This window comes from Trachinotus anak, unplaced genomic scaffold (assembly GCF_046630095.1).
Source record: "Trachinotus anak isolate AG129_WGS33_773 ecotype Australia unplaced genomic scaffold, CSIRO_AGI_Tana_v1 ptg000003l, whole genome shotgun sequence".
Lineage (NCBI taxonomy): Eukaryota > Metazoa > Chordata > Actinopteri > Carangiformes > Carangidae > Trachinotus > Trachinotus anak.
In genome coordinates this window covers 2,200,872-2,224,545 of record NW_027273854.1, presented here as the reverse complement: position 1 = coordinate 2,224,545, position 23,674 = coordinate 2,200,872, and the positions used below count along the sequence as shown (strand labels likewise).

The following is a 23,674-nucleotide window of genomic DNA, read 5'->3' as shown; positions in this document are numbered from 1 at the left end:
AGACAGGGGCAGCAGTGACAAACAAAACATGTACCCACAATGTGATCTGCAGGAATCTTGTTTGGTCTTATCAATAGAAGCTTTATTATCACCCGCTGCAACAAATGCAGGACAGAGAAGGTTTTACTTTGAAAGCGAGTACCGGAAGTGTGAGTTCGTGTTTGGCGGAACTTGACGCGTGTTCATGCGGGAGCAGGTCAGCTGTTTGGGGAGTTATCTGCCTCCAGTCAGCCGACCCTGGGAGCCTTGTTAACCCATGGAGAAGTGGTTTCCTCTGGGCTTACCTCCAGCCGCCTAACACCGACGCAGCTCACGATAGCTGAGAGGCGAGTCCGCGTTTATTTAGCTAGCTGGGGAGGATCTCAGCTCGGAGCAACCTGCTAGCCTAGCAGCTACATTAGCAGCGTACACTGGAGAGGGGAAAGGTGAGCAGTCTTTAATTTAGTTTTCGATAAACACTCCGGGTAGCTAGCCGCAGGATAACCTAAAAGGTTTGCCACATTTATCAGTATTCTTTATTAAACGTCAGGACAATTCGTCATCCACATGTGACAGCTCTTCCAACCTGCGCTGCCAGTTGTTTTGCTAGCAAGCTAATTTCAGTTCGCTAGATCTACAGGAACTTAAACATAACTTTATTTCCGCGGATGGCTAAAACACATTAGCCCGGTTATGTACATGAGCCAAATAAAAGGAAGAGTTGTTGCTGTCTCTGTCACCAGACTTCACTGACATTTGATAAAAAAAACAAAAACCAAAGCATTGTATTGTATTGAAATATGCGCCGTTTGGTGAATCATGTTTAAGTAATAAATAAAAGAAAAGTCTTCATTCAAATGATGAACTTGTGTGCCCTTGTGTCAACATTAACATAAATGCTAAATTGCAGGATATGTGATCCTACTTCTTTTTCCATGCAAGAAAGAGCTGGACAGAAACTTGTTGTGTTACATTCTGAGCTCTTTCTTTCTCATTATTATTATTTTTTATATTATAGACCTTGTGCTACCTGTTTTGCTAATGCTGTAGTCAATATGCCAATAAACCAAATATAAGTTTAAAAAAGTCATTTACCAGGCTGTTTTCTTCTGCCTTCAGGTTCAGACCGGCGTCACCAACCATGGCAGGTGGAATTACAGAGACGGGGGAACCCTACTCTGCCTTTGTGAGTGTCATGCCGATCAAAACACTGCAGCCATTTACTGACATGAAGTTAAGAAGCTGTTGCTCTTTTGCTCTGGTGAATTGCAGGTGCTTTAACTTTCACCTGGTGGATTGTATTGAACTAGATGCTCATCTTGAGCAGATTAAATTGACTGCTCATTGTGTGTGTATATGTATGTGTGTGTGTGTGTGTATATATATATATATATATATATATATATATATATATACAGAGAGAGAGAGAGAGAGACTTTGTAGATGTACAACAGAAAAGGACTTTTTTTTTAGGTTATCAAGTCAGTAAAGTCTTTTTAAGCTGAGATGGTGCACATGAAAGTGGTGTGAAAAATAAAGAGGAAACTAATTTGCTTACACATGCTTTTTTTTTTTTTTTTTTTTAACACACCAGGCCTCTTTACGGTCTGGACTCAGTTTTGACAGCTCACTTAAGTCCCTGTCTTTGCTTACATCAGCATGACTGATGCTCCACAAACATTACGTCCTGCTGCTCAGATGTTTTTCCCAGGAAGCTAAAGCTTTGAATCATTAAAACACTCTGCTACCTGATAGGGGTAAGTGTTGGCCCAGCTGTCCTCCTTTACAAAGGTTGACTTTATCAACCATCAGATTTAGATTAAAAAAAAAACTACAGTAAGTCAGTCAGTGGTATTAGATAAAATTTGATTGATCCCCATACAAAAATTTCAATTGAGTGCAGCAGCAACACGTAAAGGTTATAGTGGGAGCAATATGAAACCTGAGGATACTAGTAGAAAATAAAATCCTGTCACAGTTAAATCTCAGCAGGGTCATGTTGGACTTGTTCACGTCTTTATTCTCCATACTGCTCATTTCCTCTACAGGTGGGGCTGGTGTATATGTTCAATCTCATTGTGGGAACTGGAGCTCTGACGATGCCCAAAGCCTTCGCTACAGCTGGTTGGGTGGTCAGCTTAGCGCTCATCTCATTTTTAGGATTCATGAGGTGAGTGACTCAGTATAGTGGATACCTGCCCACCTGCTTTTCATTTCTGAAATGCTTCACCTGTTGTTCTGGATGTAATAACAGAAACAATGAAGGCTGACTTTTTTAAACCAACACCTGAATTATTCTTTAATTTATATTTAGAGTCAGTTTGAATTATTCACAAGACTTTTAATGGCAATGTTTTCAGCTCAATCATGTGTGTTTACTGGTTAAAGGCCAAGCAGATGTAAAAGTTTATTTATTCATTTTTTCATTTTTAATGCATGGAGAATGGTTTGGTCAGCATAACGATATGAATATGAAAACAGAATCAAATATCAAACAGGAATCTATTAACCTTGTATGTATATATGTATGTGTGTGTGTGTGTGTATATATATATATATATATATATATATATATATATATATATATATATATATATATATATATATATATATATATATACTTTATAAATGTGAGATCACTGCCACTAGATGTCGCACTAGACCACCAACATCTCGGATCAAAACAAATGCTTCTTCAGTCAAACCTCCCCCCTCCCTGTGCCAGTTTGGCATAAATTCAACATTCGTCCTTCTGTTTTCAGAATTTAAAATATCTATAATCAATATTTTATAATAGTGACGTATCAAATACAATGTGAGAACAGTGTGAAAGTTTATTTGTGAGTTAATTGAGTTCTCACCTGAACCTGCAGCTTTACAGAGCTGAGTCAGTTTCAGGTCATTGTTTATCTGTTCACTCTCACCGCCATCATAGTTTCTGGCCACAGCAAACAGCTGTTTTCAGAGAAACATCTGTAAAAAAAAAAAAACCACTGTCCACCACCTGCTCAGCAGCAAACTGCAGACAGACACAGTCAGAGAGCAGCTGGTGAACCTAGTGGAGCATTTAGCAGCTAAAGATATTTCCCTCAGGAGCTGGTGGTAGTTGCTGTTCAAAATTTGTTTCTGCTACATGCAGGTGGCCAACAAATCAGTTATTACGTCTTTAAAGGTCCATATTTTACACTTTTCCTTTGTTTTATCTGAAGTGTTGATCTCCATCAGAAGATATATTTGTGGTTTTAAGAACCAAAAACCATCTCAGTGTAGTTTTACATCTCCTCTCTCAGGCTTCTCTCTGGAGCTCTCGTAACAACAGGTCAGTCAGCCAATCAGAAGAGAGGATCTGAGCCTCTTCTGAAAACACATAGACATCTACCTTTTATACAATATGGGACCTTTTAATGAAAGATTTACCTTTTTTTTTTTATTAACATGAACTTGTTTTCACTAAAAACAGCAGAGAAGAAATCTGTATTTTACAGAGAAGCCTTAATGGATCCAAATGCAACACGTTTCCAACATAATGCTGCAATGGTCAAGGCAAAAATGATGATGGCATAGTTTTAATTCTTGATTAGCAGTCTGACTGTGTCATTAACAGCTTGCTAACCTGTTGCGTCGTCTCGTCTTGTGCAGCTACATGACCACCACCTTTGTGATTGAGGCGATGGCGGCGGCCAACGCTCAGCTGCGCTGGAAGAGGAGAGAGCAGGAGGAGGTGAGATAACAACCCCAGAGTCCTGCTCTGCACTTAAGTATATTTAATGGTTGTAAGGATGTGTCAGACAAACCAAATATTAAAGAAGTAAATGTTCCTCTCTGTCAGGGGGAGTTTGTCTAATAAGACATTAAGCCAAACACTATTTACACCCTGCAGGCAAAAAGGTGGAACTAATGTTGGTGTAAATGCAGTGCAGGGACATTTCCAGTTCTTAGCTCTGGTTAATGTGCTTACATGTCTTGTTCTGACAGGTTGAGGCACGTTTAGGCAGCTAATAACAGAATGAACTTCACCTAATCTTCTTTTTTGAAAGATAAACCTATGAAATAATCTGTGTCAAAACAAACATAAATCCAGAGTGTTTTCAGTCGGGGAGTGTGATGCTAATTTTCTATCTTTAGTGTAGCTCCAAAGCTACGTCATCACTCTTAAAGCACAGCTCGTTTATTGATCACAAACAACAGATGACAAAACAGATAAATGAGAACTATTGCTTGATGCAAGGAGACAGTGGCAGGTCTGCAATTGATCCTGCAATTGATCCTATAGTTCAGCTCAGCCATCGATATCATCACTATAACACCAGAGGGATGTGCTGTACTCAGGCTGCATTGTGCTGCAGAAAATGCACTCACATTCTTTCATTCACCTTGTGATACAGAGCCACAGTCGACTAATCAAAATCTAAAACATTAAAAAGCTTACGGTGAACAGCAGCACCAAGGCTGAGTGACCTTTTACATATCTTCATTATTCAAGCTGAAGCTTTTCACCACATCTCTACAGAATATTTCATGTTAAATCCCCTTTATAATAGGAAGGTGTATTTTTTTTATTTAGAGGGGTTTTTGGTGTTGTTGTTTTATTGTCCAATCCCAGCACAAGTGAAATGTGCCTCCTGCCACCCCTCTATAAGAAAACCCAATTTAGATGAAGCTTTCAGTGTCGGACTGAACTCGATTACCAAGGGAACCAACCTGGTCTTCAATCGTTTTTACTTTGACTAAGAAAAAGACTTTGAGCTTTCTAACTGGCTCAGCCTTTGCGTTTTGTTTCTCCCGTGGTGCAGAAGTCATCTCGCCTAATGCTGGTGTGTTTCCAGTTGAGGAGTTATGAGCCTGAGGACAATAGCCCGGTTCTAACTGAGCCCCAAACGCTCGGCCTTGATTCATGGCTCCTGTGCTCCCCTCAGCGTTTTCCTTCCACATAATGGAAAACAAGAGGGGGAGAAAACTGGAAATGTTTACCACTGAATGCCTTTTATTTCTCTCAGCTTGAGTGAAGCCTATTAATGGAAATATGTTTGGTTTTTTTTTTTTTTTTGTAAAGAAAATGATGCATCGTGATGTTTTCAGAGAAAGTCCTGTAGAAGTTTATTTGGTAAAAACAGGAGTCCATGTTTCTGAGGTCGGTCCTCCTGTCAGTCAGTCCATATGCGAACAAGACAGACTTACAGGCAAAGAGTATTGACTTGTGATGGGCTGAGCTCCTGTAAATGTCCTAATATGTCACTGAACTGGTTGGATTTTTATCTGCAGCTGAATGAAGCTCTGATTAGACGGTTCATGTTCAGCTCCGGCTGCTGAGTCTCCCTCTGCTGGAGTTAAAAGTGAAGTGTGACTGGATTGTGTCACTGTCCAATACTCGTGAAGCTTCAACATGGACTCTGAGAAATTCTCTCCTCAGAGGTCAAAAAAATCCATTATAAATGATGGAAATTATGGCAGCATTTTATTTTGAGCTTCTGTAACCTCATAATAATTTTCTTATTTGGTCCTAATTACAGGGAAACAGAAAGTGCTCCATGTAATCTGATGTGAATCAGAAATGATCTATTAGGACTGCTATGTACAATTATTTATTAATCTGCATATTATTTTATCAATTTGAAACAAATGAAAAATGGCAATCAGGGAATCTTAGAGATGATTACTGAGGGTAATAAACAACAAAAGTTTTAATTATTTTCTATAACTTCTGCATTTTTTTTCTCATAAATAAGTATATTTCCCTCTTCAGTAAAATAATTATTATAAAAAAAAGTCAAACAAGGGAAAAGCAAAAGGTTGGGCTCTTGGCTCTAGGCTGAACACAGTTTCAATTTGCCCTGTAGATATGGCACCAACTTAACTCAAAATAACATTTTCCAGAAACCTCCTTGTGAATTAAATTTAATTTCTTTGAAGGACATAAAAGGAAACTGAGATCTGTAAAATAAAAATAAAAATATTGTCAGGTTTAAATAACATTATAACATTAAAATGCCACCAGAAGATTTATATAGCTTTAATGTTAAGTAAACGTTAAAACTCTTTAATTTAATTTAATTCATTTCTTTTCTTTGTTTTACACTATAATTATTTTTGAAGTGAAAATTATGGAGTCTTGGATGAATCAGAGTAAACTGCCTCCACTTTCTTTTCTAATTTACCTGCATGATGTAGAAATGAAGCCACAGCGAAGGTTCACACATCTGTCTGTAGCCTGGACTTTGACTGTATTTCTATTATGAGAGAGTTACTTTGACTTAAGGCCTGAACACTGGTCTCCTCCAGCTGATGATCCTGTGAATCTGGCACTCTGTCAAGCTGCTCCTGTTTGTCTGTTGTCACTCAGACGTTATCTCCTGTCGCTCCTCATCTTCTTTTCCCGCTCGTGTCCCAGCCAACATGTCACCTATCAATTCAGCCGATCACACTCACAAAGTTGACCAGCATTGACAGCTAATTGATATTAATCTGGAGAGAACTGGTGGCGTGTGACTGGTGCGAGCTGTGAGGTCCTCTGTCCTCCAAAGTGCTTCCCAGCTGTTGCTTGTCATTTCCAGATGTTGCCTTCCCCTGCTTCGTATACAGAGCAAATAAACACAGCATTAATAGCTTGTAACAGGTGGGAAAATGGAGCTTTACACCCTCATATCATCCTCCTCAGATCGACGACAGCGACTCCGCCTCTGACTATTCGGATGATGATGTCATGGGCCGAGGCCGATCGGAGCCGGAGACGAAGCCCATCCTGTCTGTTCGTGAGTATCATTGACAAGTGTTTGTATCAATCTATCAATCAAACTTTATTTTGTAACACTTTTCATACAAGTTAGTGAGGTTCAAAGTGCTTCACGGTCATTTAATGAGCTAAAAAGGACAAATCAAATAAGAAAGCTCACAATGAGACACAATAAAATAGATTTAATAAACTATGATAACATTAGCAAACAAAAAACTAAATTTGTAATAAAACAACAGATAATAGAATAAAATACAATTCACACCATAGATAGAATAAGATAAGTGACGGAAATAAAAACAATATTTTGTTTAGGCCACGTTTTGAGTTCAACTCTTCAGCTGCTCTCAGCTCTCGAGGAAACTAAAAGCAGTAAATTCACATCTATGAGGAACCGTCAGATGTTTAGTGCTGTTGGCTGGAAAATGACTTTATGACACACAGTATGTAACTTCTGCAGCCACAGGTCTCTCAATCAACACAATAACAAAAGACGCCGTTGGGTGATGTCATGAAATAGTGTGCGTTCATGGGAATGGTGGTCTTGACCACCATTGCCATGAGCTTCTCCTGGTCTGGATTCCTTCAGTGTCAGTGATTCAGGAGGTTTTTACCTGGAGCTGAATTCTCCACAACAAACACACCAGCTGACTATAACCAGCAGAAACACAAAATAAAGCAGTTTCACAATAAAATCCTCCATCTGGTTCAAATATAGAGCTGAAAACCACCAAGGTGTAAAAAGTGAATCTTAAAATTGTGACTTAAAACTGGATGAAAGTCAATTTTGAGCTTCTGTCAGCTGACCAATCAATTTAAGAAATAAGAATAATTGTCGGCACTGTTTTCATTCACTTTAGTTTAACCATCAAATCTCAACATCTTTGAATAATTTCAGTTTCTCAGTTTCTATCTTCTATAAAGTGAATATCTTGGTTGAACAAGGTGAGCTGTCACCTGGAACTCTGGGTATTTTATTTTATACTCTGGGATTTATTTTTTAAATCCGCACAATAAAGATACTAATACACTTCAATATCACCTTTGTCCAGCTTTTTCATCATTTATTTATTTATTTTTTAATGAGCAAGAGACACACTGTGCGCTGGCTGAAATAACACAGTCAAGATAATAGTTAATTTAAGACATTTGACCACCTCCACTGTGAATGCCACTCACGTCAGGATGATGTTTCAATGTTTCCACAGAGAGATCAGGAGGTCATGTCGATCACTTCGACATCGTGGAGCGGGTGGAGATGGGTCAAATGGCCTCCATGTTCTTCAACAAAGGTAATATTCCTCCGGCCTCCGGCTCCTACTCTAACTGCCTGTTATTCAATTAACTGCAGATGCCACCATTGTCAGCCACGTGTAACATTTATGGAGGAGGAGTGAAGGTTGTGTGGGATCATTCCGAAAAGATTTTTTTCCACCTTTTATGTCCGTTGTCCACAAAGGAAGGCTGCTGGCTGTTTAATTGGATGTAATTGTAAATGGATAAATTGCCTTTGGTTATAATTACCAGTTTCAGACCCCATCAAGACCGTTAATCTCCCCATTGTGCATGTGCATGGGAGGGGGTACAACCTGTACTTCTTCTACCTGAATGGTCTGGGAGCTAATGAACCCTCTGCTAACTTGTGATGGCACACTGACAGCAAAATCACCTTGAAGCAGAGCCAGAGAAAACCTTGCAGCTTTACAATCCTCAGTCATATCAGTACATTGTCCTGGCCATGTCTGCATGCAGCCCCCACCCCCCCACCCCCTGACCCTTGTCTGCTTGCGTTACACCGACCGGCTCTTCTTAACCACATGCGAGTGACTCAACAGTCTGCAGCGTCCCTGCTGTTGCAGGAATAAAGGAACAACAAAAGGTCAAAGCTCTGACAACATCATCCGAGCTGACATGTTCTGTCCTTCAGCGTTTCAGCACTAGGTGGAGCACTCGGTACACATGCAACCACTCGCAGTCTAACACACGTCCACTCGGCTCCTGTTCACACCCACACGTGTGAACGCACTCGTGCATGTGGTCCTGCAGCCCACGCTGTTAAAGCTGCAGAGCGCTCCAATACACTCAGCCTGTTGTCACTCACTCCACTGTCCCACCTGTTAAAGGTGAAGTGCTAAAAAAACCAAAATCTTCGCTGATGACTTTTCCCACCATGAAACAGACGGCGTGCAGGTGAGACACGTGGAGGTATTGATTGGTAATAAGGAAATTAGGTTTTTCTCCTCTTCTCACTCTCCCCATGCCCCGGGAAGGCAGCGCAGTGACTCTAATCAGAAATGAACTAGACAGGCACAGATCCTGGCTCATGCTGGAGGAGGAAACACAGCTCTGACAACAGTGACCTGCTCAGGTCTTACCTGCTGTGTGTGAGCTCCCGTTTTTGTGCACACACCGTGGACGGATAATGAAATGTAACAGGAGAGGCTGGGTGTCGTTCGACGGTTTTCAGTACCAGTGTTGATACGATACCTGAGTTTCATCCCAGTGCCAACCTGATACTTCACTGCAAAATATAAACATCTTTTTTTTTTTGCAAAGTCAACTCTGACCTGATGTTTGTTGCAGCGTCAGTAAGGTTCAGTTTCCGATTCTCAGTGTTGCAAACACATTTCAGTTGGTCAAAAATAGTAAACTGAACAAAGATACAAACATAACAGATTTGTCTTTACTCCCATTTTTCATTAGTTGAAATAAGAGATCTAAGACAAACACACACACAGATATACTGTGAAGAAATCCTGAGACGCATTGTTGCGCCATTCATCTGCCGCCATCGCCTGATGCTGCAGCAGGATGTACACGATTCCTGGAAGCTTAAAACATCCCAGTTCTTGCATGTCACCCACTGAGCATGTTTGAGATGCTCAGGATCAGTGTGTACGACAACAGCGTGATCCACTTCCTGCCAATATCCAGCAACTGTCCACAGCTATCGAGGAGGAGCAGTCCAACATTTCACAGGCCACAATTCAACAGTGTGATTGGCTCTGTACAGAGGAGATGTGTCACACTGCACGAGACACCAGATACTGACAAGTTTACTGATCCACAACCCTCCCTCCTAAAAAATGCATCTGTAGTCACACAGTTCAGTACCTGATAATTCTTTTCAAAATAAAAATACACATTTTAAAGTGGCCTTTTATTGTGACCAGTCCAAGGCACAACTGTGCAATAATCAAGCCGTGTAATCAGTATCTTGATATGCCACACCTGTCAGGTGGATGGATGCAAAGAAGTGCTGACTAACACAGATTTAAACACATCTGTGAAGAATATGTGTTAGAAAGACGCCTTTTGTGTAGTGAGAAAAAATCTTAAACATCTTTAATTTCAACCCATGAAAAATGGAAGCAAAAACAGGAGTGATTTCATTAATATTTTTGTTCAATGTGTTTAAATTTGATTTTCAGCCCACACACGCTGATGTGAACGGATGCTGTGAAGGCATTTTTCAATGCAATCTTTCCTTGGAGGATATTATAATCACTGCTAAATCTGTTGTTGGGATTAATCAGGATCTTAATTTGTGTTAGTAAGTTGTAGACTGTAGACCCCATAGACCTCTGCAAGCTGCGACAAATCATAATTTATGTAAAAAAAACCTGAGGACTGGTGCAAATGTCAGAAACCTACCGGCATCTGGTTGCACATAGAGAATGGAGTTGGACTATAAAACGTCTGAGCTGTGCACAGTTTAAGTCAGTCAATCTTGGTCTTCTGTCAGTTTGAGAAATATCTTTGGGCTTTAAATTGATTGTTACGCACGCTATTCTTAATATGTCAACCTGGACTCTGGAAACTGCTCTGGCAGTTTTCACAGTTTTTCTGACATTTTCCAGAGCAGGCAATTCATGGATCAATTGAGGAACTAGTGAACAAATGAACTGATAATAAAAAATGACAGTTAGTTGGAGACTCTGACCAACAGAGTCTACAACTAACTGTCATTTTTTGACAGTTGGCATTTGAGTTTTATAGTTTCACAATTCAAATAATCTGCTAAGATCAAACACAATCAGGCCTTTGGGGGCTATACATTTACATCTAGTTTGTATAGAAATGCACCAAAATGAATGAAAATGTCTCTTCCAGGCGAATGGCCGTGCAGTAGTTACAACAAACTTTTAACAGGAAAGATTATGGGTGTGAGGAGACAGATGTTGACATTTGATATCCAGCAGCACTTTTTTTCTTGGAAAGCATAAGCAAAATAAAATCAGCTGAGGGCAAACTGCAGTCTGGACTTTGCTTCACATGCAGCTCTTCCTTAATGGATCTAAGGTGCTAAATAACAAGAAAGCTCAAACAAGACCATTAGACTCTACTGAATTTACAGGACGTTTTTAACACCACCTCCCCACTCTTCACGGATAATAAACTGTAGGCGTGATTGCACATTGTCTCTCTGCCCTGCACCTTTGCAGGCAATTAAAAGCACCTCTCCTGCTTGGAGGGCGTTTGACTTCCTCCTGGGCTGAAATTGACGTGGCAGCAGCAGCAGTAAGTCAGGCTTGGAATAAGGCCATGGCTATCGTATCAGTCTGACCCGCAGCCACTGACAGGAATGTTGATGGGGGCTGGTTTATTCGCACCACTGTGGAAAGGTGTTACTATAACCTTCACACTGATGATTTGAAAGTTGATTAGAAGACGACTTTGGCTAAAGTCACAAAGAGAGACGAACTGAGCGCTGTCCTTGCATCAGCATCTTCTCTCAGTTTTTCTTACCTCTGCGGTGCAATGCGGAGGTGAACACGGTGGCCGTGCAAACAGAAGGATTGTTTCTTCAACGTGAGCCGTCCTTCCCCTGACATACGGAGGATCATGGTGGTGAATACTAATTTACTCCGCCATAACTTGGGCTTGTGTCTTTAATGAGAGCCAAATATGGGAGAATCCATTTTTAATACTTCAGTGACTTTTACTTAAATGTCATACTTGTGCATTGAGAGCACTGGCAAAATGAAACCAGGAGTGTCTGAGCCACTTGGAAGATAAATGGACATGTTTGCTTCAGCTTGCAGCCCCATTAATATCTATAAGCTACTACTGCAATTGTTTTCAGTGTGCGCTGTTTAAAAGATGCACTTTAATTTCAGGGAGTATGTTATAATGGCTAACTGTGATCAACCCAACAGATTGATATTACAAGCTTCGTCCCAGGATGGAAGTTTTCCCTGTGAAAGTTTATTTATTTCTCAAAATGGAGCCAAGTGAAGCTTGTTTTGTTATAACTTTGAATCTGTTCAGTCCTGTCAGACCTCTGCTCTGCTCTCTGATGGCTCGAGTGGCTCTGTTGGTCTGATGTATTAACAAAGGTGCTATGAACAGGTGATTTTAGTTTATATGTGCAATCGGAACAAATGTCACCTGATGAGGAGTTGCAATACAATACAGGTAATTGAACATAGTTTAGTTTAGTAACAGCTGTTTACTTACCAGTCTTCGTAAGAGCTTCAAGACGAGAGGTTACTATGTGCCCTCTACTTCAAAGCAGCCTGGACGCTACAGTGACTCGGTATCGGAAATCGAAGAGACAGGCTGACCAGGCTGCGGCTAGCTGCTTAGCATGCTAACTTCAGTAGAAATAAAGAAGTGATATAAATAAATGCAAAACAAGAGGGTTGTTGTCCACAGCTAGAGACAGCTCTGGTTTCTTCTGCACTGCTAAGTGAACAGCTGTTAATTTGGCTATGTAGTGATAGCAAAACTTTCAAAAAGCTCCTTTAATGGATGAATTTTATTTTAAAGATGACAGAAATTCAGACCTGGGTCTCCAAAATGTGTTTTTTCCCACAAACAATACCACAATACAGCTTGTTGTGATGTTGACTTACACAATAACACGTTTCAATTGGCATATTTCTACAATCGATATGACAAATGCAAACTGCACCTTGCAACCACTGAAAATGATGACGGGATGATGAGAAAACAAAATGGCAGTTCATTCAGATTACGTTGTTCTGTATGGTTAAACATTAACACTGGTGAATTTATTTGGTTTTAAATGGCTCAAATATCAGTGTTATCCATAAAAGATCCGGTAGTGGCTCTGATCAAGATCTGGATCTCTCTAAGGATTCTCAGGTTTATTCCCCTGTCCCTAGACCCTTGATGTATGAAGGTGATTTTAGTGTCTAAGAGATTCAGTCTAATGATTTCTGTAGCACAGATAAGTTGTGTGTATACAAGACAGACCTAAATCGGCCATTTCTAACTCTGTACTGTCCTATTTACCTATTTACTTATTTTTAGAGATGTATAGTTAATGGTGTTGCTGCCTCTGGGGCGGGCTCAATTTAGATTTGATTTGTGGATGTCTATAATTCGAGTTCATCAAAATTCCACTGTGACATTCCCACAAGAACCAGAATTTGAATATAAATAGAGGAGAGATGTTAATGAGAGGAAACATGGTTAAAATTCATTTCATTCTTTATTTCTCATGCTTTAGTTGTGACAAACAAGACAACTACATTTTACAGGACAGGTCAAAGAACTTCAATAACATATTGTCCTACTCCTATAATGCAGAATACAGAATTAAATTGCTAAATGCAGCAGTATATCAGTATATCGTGTCTTTACAAGGTAATAAAACTGGCTTTCCCTATTGTGCCTTTAACTTAACAGGGGCCCTGCAGCTTTTTCTGTAGCTCCTCACAGAGAGGTTGTCAGGTCTGCTGTCAGTCAGAGGCAGTGTGCTGATGGATAGAACTACATTTCACAGCAACATGAAAGACCGGGCTCCTATGCGAAGACCCATTTTGCAGCATTTCTGCCTGTGGCTCTGGGTAATTGGGAAATATTAGTTACAGTGCCGTGAAGGCCTGCATCCCCCGTGGTCATGCAGAGCTCTCGCCTTGCTATCGCTTACCGACAGCGGCAGCAGAATATAGTACGTCCTGTTTCTGCTAACTGCCCCAGAGCCACTAATATGCCTCGTTCATGTTGTGCCACAGGAGACTTAACATGCAGCACAGGGAGGGATTTGTTTCTAGAACTAAGAGTGAGGAAGATTTCACTCTCAATGACTCAACCTTACAAGATATGGATCGTATTTTAACATCATGTACTATCAAGTCTGACCAGTATCACATGAGCCGCTTCACCACAGAACTACTCACATTGTGCTTTGCATTTCATTTGGCACATAATTAAGCAACAGTGTTGCACCTTTTTTTCAGAACATGTAGTTACAAGTCTATGGATAAACCATCCAAAAATCTTCCTCAAAAGGAACCAGTCTTCTTTCTCATCATACTGATGCTCTGTTTGTAATAACACATGTACGTCTATTCATTTTTTTACATTCTACATTGCTTGGGCTGCGCTAAACATTTGATACAGTTTGAGACCTGAATTTAAACACTGATATCAAAGCTTTTACTTCAAAAAAGATGGACTTCTTTTTATGTCTCTGTCTCGGTGATAGCCAGTGGCCGAAGGCAGTATGCTTTTGGGTTGTCCGTTCCATTCTCAGTAACACCTTGAGGGAACTTATTCAAATTTGGCACAAACAGTCATTTGGACTCAAGGATGAACTCAGTAGATTTTGGTGGTCAAGGGTCAAAGTCTCAGTGACCTTACAAAACACAGTTTTGGCCTTGTGAACACAATATCTCGGGAACTCCTCAAGGAATCCCTTCAAATGTTTCCTACAAATTTTCACTTTAACTCAAAGAAGAACTGAATAGGTTTTGGTGGTCAAAGGTCAAAGCTCAAGGTCACAGTGATCTCATGTTCTTGCAATATATCAGGATTGGCAAGAGGGAATTTCATTACATCTGGCACAAACATTCAGTTGGACTCACATGTCTGATGAGTGAGAGGCTGGTTGGATCTATGGCCACATTCTCAGGAACGACTTTCTAGACGCCTTATGGTCGTGAAATGACCGTTCTTTTCAAGGGCAACAGCTCTGGTGAACTTTGAGCGTGCCAAATGCACTGTCCTCGAAACATGCAACGTCTTTGGAATAGTTTTGCATGATAAAACTGAACATTTCATTGTGGCCTTATATTGTGACCAGTCCGAGGCACACCTGTGCAGCAGTCATGCTGTGTCTCAGCATCTGGATATGCCACACCTGTCAGGTGGACGGATTATCTTGGTAAATGCTCACTAACAGGCATTTAAACACATTTGTGAAGAAAATTTGAGAGAAAGAAACCCTCTGTGTGCAGAAAAGATCTTAGATCTTTCATTTCAACTCATGAAAAATGGATTTTCATGAATCTATTAACAGTGTCTTTTACAACCAGATGAATGCTTGTTTCTTAGGCTGCCAGTTCCGTATGTTTCTACTGTTTGATGGGCACCCCCAGCCCTTAATTCATAAAAGAATCAGTGTAGCCTGTGAGGCTGTAAATCTGTCACTTTTTATTTCTTTTTAATGGACTCTATGCTCTAATTTCCTCGGCAGTAATGAATTAGCTGAGAGGTCCAGTTGGACAGTTGAACCCCCTTCTGAGGATTTGAGAGCATGATGGATGTGAGGTGGACTGTGATGATCTGACTGCTGGTGAAAGCTTTCGATCTTGGCTTGGGAAAGACAGCTGGGTAGGGCCTGCCAGTCGGGGGTGTGTGGATGAAGGGGGGGCAGATGGTTTAGAGCTTGTCGCTATGGAGAGCAAAAGCTGACGAGAAAAATTTCCCTCATGGAGTGATTAGTTTTTAAATTAATGCTATTAATATTTTTCATTGGTCCAATGAGAGAAGCCTCGGCTGTACACACTGCTGTCCAAGAAAAAAAGATGGGGGGATGTAATGAGCGGAGGTGTGCAGACGAGGGTGCATTTTGATAGAGATGGCACCGTAGTGGTAAAGTTTAACACACGGTCCATCAGCAGTATTTCATAATGAAGTGTTTGGACAGCTGACAAAGTTGAAAAATGTGTTTGCTCGTCCCCTTTCGACCTCGTGTTACTTCTTGAATCTTGATTTTACTCACAAACACAAACTTGGCACATCTCCCTGCGTCATTCATATCTTGATCTTTTTTATTTTTGTCTTTCAGTTGGTGTCAATATGTTCTACATCTGCATCATAGTCTATCTGTACGGGGACCTGGCCATCTACGCAGCTGCTGTGCCTATATCGCTAATGGAAGTTGCCTGGTAAGACCAATACACTCACTTCATCACATTCATTGTCAGTTTTATTGTGAAATAAAATTAAATATAGATGGATTTTATAGATGCTCTCCTTCAAGAACATTTGGAACATTTGCTTCTCTCTGCTTTGGCAAGACAAAGCTCATCTTTCTTCATCTCACCGGCTCCTCTTGCCCCCCACACTTGGGTCCAATTTTCACCCTCTGAACTCAAGATTGAGACAATAAAGCTTTGCTGACAGCGGCCTTTAGGCCTGCTGACCTCTAACTGGCGCTCCTGACACCAGTGTCATGTTGACTTGCTTCCAGACAGGTTTTTATTGCAAGTCTGTTGGCCAGACTGGGTGAGAATAAGGTGTTTCATATAGTTAGAGACTGTCAAACCCCCGCCCACAGAAATAGCCATTCTCCCTTTAGTGTTGCTTTAGTGAGAGAATTTCAGGAGGGTGACGGTTAAAGTTTGTGACAGGGATGTTTTTGATAGTTTCAGGCGGTTCCAAAAACTTTCACTTTTGAAGAATGTATTATATTTTCTCTGACCTTTGATTAAATTGATGATTTCTCAGTTACTCTTGTTGACATCGGTGTTTAGAGTCAAGTTGAGTAAATGACATCCACACAGTGAGCTCTGTGAAAGGTTCTGTTCATGTGTTGCTTTCAGGTCATTTTTGGGAAGATTTTTATTACACTGAAATGCTGAAAAACAAGAAAACAGCAAAATCTCTTCTTCAGCTGTTTTTTCATGATCTCTATTGGTCCTCGCAGCCATTGAGTAACCCTCAAGTAATTTTTATTTGCCTCCACCTCTGCAGCCAGGGCCGGAGGCATTATGTTTTCTAGTTGTGCGTCCGTCCGTCCCAGTCTCATGAACGTGACCACCTTGAGGGAACTTCTTCAAATTTGGCACAAAGATTCATTTGGACACAGAAATGAACTGTTTAGATTTTGGTGGACAAAGGTCAGAGTTCAAGGTCACCATGACCTTACAAAAAAAAAGCCACCTTGAGGAAATTTGTTTAGATTTGGAACAAACATTAATTTGGACTCAAAGATGAACTGATTAGAATTTGATCAAAACACATTTTTGGTCATAACTCACAAATTCATACACTAATTATGACAAAGGTCAACTCCAATGTGACATCATAATGTTCTGCAAAAACATCTGCCTATTATTCAACACTGTAAGTCAGGGAGGGGCGATTGTGACTTGGCTGGTTTGTGTAGGCAACCAAGAGGATGTAATTCTAGTTTTGTTATTGTTGTCATACAACTAAAAGAGCATCAAAATATTGATTTGTGTCTTTTTCTCCACCCAACCTGAACCCAGATCACATTTAAAAACACAACAGACTGACACAAAGCTAAATGGTTTCCCCCATCAAAAAAAGACGCTTACTACTTTCATTTGACCCTCGGTGAATGTTCTTTCATTTCCTGCTTCACTGAATGAATTCATCATAATGAAGTCAGAGGTGATTTGAAGTGAAAAAGTCACAGTATAAACTTTGTTCTCTTCTCCTAATTGTTGTTGTAACAAAGCCGCCCCACCTTGTCCTGTCCTGAGGCACAGCACACTGATGCTGTCTTATCGTATTAAATTCTTCTCCACTGTGGTCCAAACCTTGCTAACCTTCCAGCAAGAATAAATGTGAAATGTAACTGAAACATCAAAAGCAGTTTTCTTTGCCTGAGGGCACAAACTGCAGACTTTTTACGAGCATAGGAAGAACCAGATGATTTTACTAAAGCTCGCTCTGTCACGCAGCAATGATAGGCTTTGTGACTGTTTGTAAGTGATACCCTTCATGTTTTCACATCCTCTGCTGCACACATCAGCCTTTCCTTTCGCTGATTTATCTGATTGTGTCTCTTTATAATACATGAACCAGGACATTTCAGGTGACAAGCTGTTACAAGAGTTCAGACTATAGATTTAAAAGAGCAGAGGGGATGATCTGGTGCGTGCAGCAGTTTCAGATGATATTATCTCACAAGGTTGGGGTTAAACTCTAAGCTCTGTCTGTGTTTATGTTGCTGTGCAGTGGGAACCACTCCTGCAGCGCTGGAAGTGTGAAGTACAATGATACAGACCCGTGCTGGGGCTCCGTCACGAGGAAGGATGCATACAGGGTGTTTCTGGTAGGTGCTGATTCCTCACATCTCTAACTCCCTGCTCTTTGCCTCAGAAGAAGATAAACAGATTCTGATTACTTCTCATTAACAACTACATTACTGACAGAAAATGACTTCATCACCTGGATCATTCCACTCTTTTGATCCTTCTGAACCATAAAACACACAGTCCAATATTTTCCTTTAAAGAATCAAAGAGGCAGAGCACTTCTCTCTCTCCTGAACAGTTTTAGGGGGCAGTCTAAACAGCACAAACAGTGGTCTGCAGAGAGTACAACAACCAGACTGCTGCCAACGGTTTTATTTTGGCCTCTGGCCATTTCATGGAATTAACATTAATTAGCTGCAGCTGATAAAATCTGCTGCTGAAAGTTGTAATTTGAACTGCTGAGATTGACAGTTAGCAATTACAAATGTGACATCTGGTATGTCAGTCTTTAAATATATTCATTAATTAGTCAATAATGGTAATTAGTTGGATTTTGGAGGAATTAGTTGAGAGCAAATGTTCACCACAGTCTCTGGCCTCAGACCTGACATTTAAATGTTGTCATGGTCCCATACTTTACACTTTGCCTGTGTATCATCTGAAGTGTTTATATCCATAAGAAGCTATATTTGTGGTTTTTAAGAACCAAAAATCATCTCAGTGTAGTTTCACATCTCCTCTTTCAGGCTTCTCTCTGGTGATCCAACAAAATTATAGCAGATTTCAGAGAAACCAAATCCTGCAGGGTTGGATGGTGGGTCCAGGTGGGCGGGGCTTGGGGCATGGCTGAGAACAGTGACTGCTTTATTGTGACATCACAAAGTTCCAGAAGTCCTGACGGCTGGTTTTAAGGCTCAGTTTTTGAATACAGGTTGTGTGCATTTCTCTGTGGACTGAGGCTTTGATACTTTCACAGTTTTAATATAGAACCTAGACCTGCTTTATAATCACAAACACATGGACATCTGCCTTTAGACTGGATGGGATCTATAAAGCCTGTGTAGGCAGGGAAAAGTGAAGTCCAGCATCCTGTAGCGGCCGGCTACAGTAGTTTATTTTTCTTTTAAAAAATCATGCTTACATTGTTGTGCTTTAACAGCGAGGTGTCATCTTTGTGTGATTCAAGTTGTGAAAGACAGCAACACAATTTATGACCCAACGATCACCTAATGTGAGACGATGACAAACCAATAAGACACAAATATTTTATAGTTGATCGTAGCCTCATAGGTCCCATCATGGTTAATTACAAGTCGAGCTGAAAAAGTGAAGAAGAGAGACAGTGTCAGTTCCAGTTTTTACATCTTTTTAAAAAACAATGTAAGTACAGCTTGTTTTCACAGGGGATCTTTCCTCTGTGGGCTCTACACTGATGCAGCTGCTGTAAGATTATACTTCTGACCCAAACAGCACAGCTGGTGCACAAAATTGTGTAAAAGGTGCAATGGGCCATGCCTTGCCTGCATTTCTGTCACATTCAGCTCAGACGTTTTCTGTCCTCTGAGACCCTCACACCCCACGTCTGCGGCCCACAGGAATTGCATGTGTCCTTGAAGTTTAGAGCCAGCCAAACTCTGTGATTTCCACTGGAGCTTTAACTCTGCACGGCGACAGTGATAGATGTGCTGATCTCCTCCTGTGTAATTTCTCAGCCTCCCTGCTCTCCGTGCTCTCTCCTCCCCAGCCTTGCTTATATTTTAATGGAATGAGCCGACCTCACATTATTAGCCAATAAATGAACTTTTTTCTGTTTTTTATCTCCTGTGGGATAAGCCTCTTAGTGTATGTACGCAAACTGAAATAATGCTGATTTGTAATCTCCGGTCATTTTGTTTACACTTGCAGTTTTGCAGACTAATTTCCCAGTTTCATCATGGCTGCTCAGGGAAATAGATAAGTGACAGGGAAGAACGGTTTATCAGTCAACACTGACAAATAAGGATGCACTGATCTGACCTTTTTCTCGAATTATACTGTTACTCAGGGTAACTGCTCCAATACTGGTGGGCTTTTATTTCCAAAGTTCAAATGTGAAATCTCTCTGTGTGGCACTGATTTGGACCATTCTTTTGTGAGTAAGGTACAAGCATCAAAAATGAAGCCAACAGGAAAGTGCCATGATGACCACATAACCACTAGAGTCTGGCTCCAACAGTGAGTCAGTCCCCATAGACTCCCATGTTAAAATGTCCAACTTTATAGCAGAAATAAACTGGTACAAAAACTGTTCTATTCCCTAGAGCTAATTTCCTCCTTCATGATAACTGTACGGAAATTTGTAAATTTTAATTAAGGCTTAAAGTTTTGCATAATATAGGGGGTGATTGAGCGAGTGCTTGCCACAAACCGGCATGCACTGAAGTCTCGGCTCCACCTCACTGCCAAGGTGGCAGCGGCGGAGCAGCCCACTCTGAGCTTCAAAACTGCTCCTCAGAAACCTGTGGGTGACGTCATATCTTTATTTGCAGTCTATGGTAAGATAACATGAGGCTGTAATGACACAATGGAGATGTTTATATGCTAACAGGCCTTGTAGGCCGTTTCTGCTGTAGGGTTCCTGGTGTTGGGAACAGACCTTTCAAACCTCCTGTCATCACCTGCTTCTGCTTCTCTTCACCAAAACCACTGCAGTTTTTTTTTTACTCCAGTTGTTCAAAGACTGTCATGAATAAGATTTAAGGCCAGCCTTTGTTTTCTGAGCTGGTTCTTTACCAAACTTATTTAAATATGTATTAAAATGATTTAATCCATGCAATTTCTCAGAAGGACCATTGAAAAAATCTACAAATGTCACCGTGGGCACTTCCAGTTTCACAGTAAAGGGCGACCGTTGCCTTCACATTAAAATGCATTTAGTGTGAATCATGTGCATGGAGTGTCATTGGTCACAAATGAATGAACCAGAGCAGAAATGTGTATTAAACGACCAATACCCAGTTTTATAAGGTCACTATCAGCAGATCGGATGCATCCTGCCTGTCACAGTAATCTTTCCTGAAGAATTTGCCAAAAAATTTACTTGTTCTCAATTTTCTAATTAGTTTCCTAAATATTTGTCTAAAGTAATTTTGAACTTGTACACGTTACTGCTTGTTGTGACATTTTATAACTTATATTCTTTAGATTTTATTTGCTTAGTCTCAAAATTTGGTTGTGCAGTTTTGAATCGCAGTGGTCTCTGTTTGTGTCTTGTCTTCAACAATGAAGTTGTAGTGTCTGTCAACATGTCATTATTATGTCATAATTTAAATATTCTGATGATGGATATTTAAGATCCTTTTTTTCCCGTCTTCCTCTTGACATTGTTGGTTTTCCATGGTATCCTTTTATATTTTTATCTAAGAAATCTTTATATTTTGTCCTGGTTGACCTTTCCTTAATTTAATCAGAAGTCACCGAGCTGTGATGAAATATTCAGTAAGTCGTGTTCACGTACGCCACAGCAGCCGGACTATCTTGTCACTCCACTCTGTGTATGTGCTGCACAGGGTCAGAGGCTCTGGCCCTAAAGACACTGCCCAGACTCTGAATGATGATTCTAAATAATTGACAGTTTCTCATCAGCTGTGCTCTACCCCGTGGAGAGCTATGAAAACCTGCCCCAACAGGATCCATCTGGGCTCCTTTGTAATCTCAAGGTTGCATCGTGAGCTAAACTGCAAGGACAAGGTGCCCTTCCTCCACACCGTTGTCCATTTCTGTACCATTTTCACTCAGGTCTTCCTGAGGTTTCAGGGTCATTCAGGGAGGCCATGCTCAAAATTACTAGCTGAAAAATAGACTTTTATTATGACCTTGTTGGTTTTTTTGGAAGGTATGTGTTTGAGATTTCTACTTGTAAAGAACAGTATCTATAAATGAGATTTTTTCTTTTTTTAACAAAGTGATGTCTTCAGCAATCTGAAATCCTTCTGATCCATCTTTCTTGAATGACTCACAGTTTGATTTATGAGTTTTTATCAGATAAATATTCTGTGACACAAACAACATCACAGTTTGCTTCTCAGACTTTGTGCATTTCTCTGTGGACTGAGGCCTTGATACTTTCACAGTATTAATAATGAACCTAGACCTGCTTTATAATAAATAAACACATGGACATCTACCTTTAGACTGTACGGGACCTTTAATAAATGTAAATAAATACCTGTCGCAGTGTTAAGTTTCGGCCACGCAGTGAAAGGGAAGCTGTTTGGTTATGGGGAATCACTGGGAGTGATGCTAGTGACGTTACTGCAGCCATAACATTTTTAGAGTGTAGAAAATGTTGAGAGATTAAAGAGCAGCCTGATTATGGTGTTGCTCTAAAGAGCTTTAATCCCTGTGTGGGTGATTGGTGCTGAGAGAGGCAAAGAGCAGACAGGGGAGGGGAGGCTGATGTCAGAGTGATGCAGACCGAGTCGTACTGGTGAACAGAGGCTCTCACTTGTGAGTCCTTCAGGATAAATTGTTGTCCACAGGAGTTAAGATGCCTTTAGTCACTCCCTTCCGGCCACTGGACTTCAGCCAGATGTGAAAACCTGCGGTTGTTTCAGTCCAACCAACAATCCAAAACCTAAAGATACTCAGTTTATAGTGATACAACACAGCAAAAAGCAGCAAGTCCTTAAACCCAATAAGCTAGAAAATGTGACTTTTCTTGTACTGGCTAAATGTCTTCAGCAATAAATCCTCAGAATTATAGCTGATAATTTTTCTGACGATTAATAGACTTATCATTTCAGCTGTAATCCATCTCACCATTAACAGCAGACAGTTTAACAGCTGGGGTTTTAGCAGAGCTTTGTGCCCACTGACCTTGCTCGGTGGTGGCCTCTCCTCTGTGAGGACGTGGTGTTCTCAGATTTTACGGATGAACTTCTCCCAACAGTTTTGGCAGGTTTTCTCCAGACGGTTGCTCTGCAGTGTTTTGGGGGTCTTTGTTCACAATGGACAACAGACTTTGAGTTATTTTTAGGTTTGAGAACAGCTGTCCCTGTGCATCGGAGTGGATCTTTAACCAATAGCAGTATAGCAGAAAGAAATGCTGTGAAAAAACATCCAGCCTTAAACCTAGTTTATTTTTGAGTTTTGATTCTATTTGCAATTTGTTGTCAATAACTTCAACGTGCGAGCATCAGCCTGTTTTTATTCAACCTGTTGCTCCCAGTGTCTTGGACTGAGAGTTGCTTTATTTATGGCCTGACTTGTTTCTCACTTAGACGCGTGAGTGGTGTGATTGAATGCAGTGTGTTTTCAGGCATCGCAGTTTCTTTTTAGTTCCACACATCAAGCCCTCGTTTCCTTCATCATGTGTCAGTCACATCAACTGAGTGTCAGCCCTGACACTGACACCCGGCCTGCAGGGACACGGGGATAAAAGTGTGGTTTTCTTAAAGTTAAATTAGCTGAATTCTGCCTGTGATCTTCAAAGCACATCTATCTGCTTCTGTCGTGTCGAGTTTTACTCAGACTTGCGCAAGCGAATGTAGAGTGATGTTGATATCATGGTCATCACATCAAACTCTCATTACAGCCAGTGTTGTCATTTTTACAAAGACTTCAGTGCTTGAATAGAGACCTTATTATCACTGTATGTAAAAGTGGGTGTAGACTCCAGGTTTGAAAAGTGAAGTCAAAGCTGAAGAGTCTTAAACCTTCATTCTCTATAATGACCATCAGGGGGTGACTCCACTGGTTGTAAACAGAGTCTGATTGTTTT

General features: G+C 40.6%; 1 protein-coding gene across 1 annotated transcript in view; it reads left to right on the top strand.

Moving 5' to 3' along the window:
• The first annotated feature begins 143 nt into the window (after positions 1-143).
• tmem104 (transmembrane protein 104) overlaps positions 144-23,674 on the top strand; it is a 60,005-nt gene continuing 36,474 nt past the window's right edge. Inside the window, exons 1-8 of the mRNA XM_071465297.1 lie at positions 144-425; positions 1,099-1,165; positions 2,028-2,149; positions 3,619-3,700; positions 6,635-6,728; positions 7,918-8,001; positions 15,753-15,852; positions 17,894-17,990. Coding sequence (XP_071321398.1) covers positions 1,121-1,165; positions 2,028-2,149; positions 3,619-3,700; positions 6,635-6,728; positions 7,918-8,001; positions 15,753-15,852; positions 17,894-17,990 — 624 coding nt within the window. The 5' untranslated portion in view covers positions 144-425; positions 1,099-1,120. The remainder of the gene's footprint in view (positions 426-1,098; positions 1,166-2,027; positions 2,150-3,618; positions 3,701-6,634; positions 6,729-7,917; positions 8,002-15,752; positions 15,853-17,893; positions 17,991-23,674) is intronic.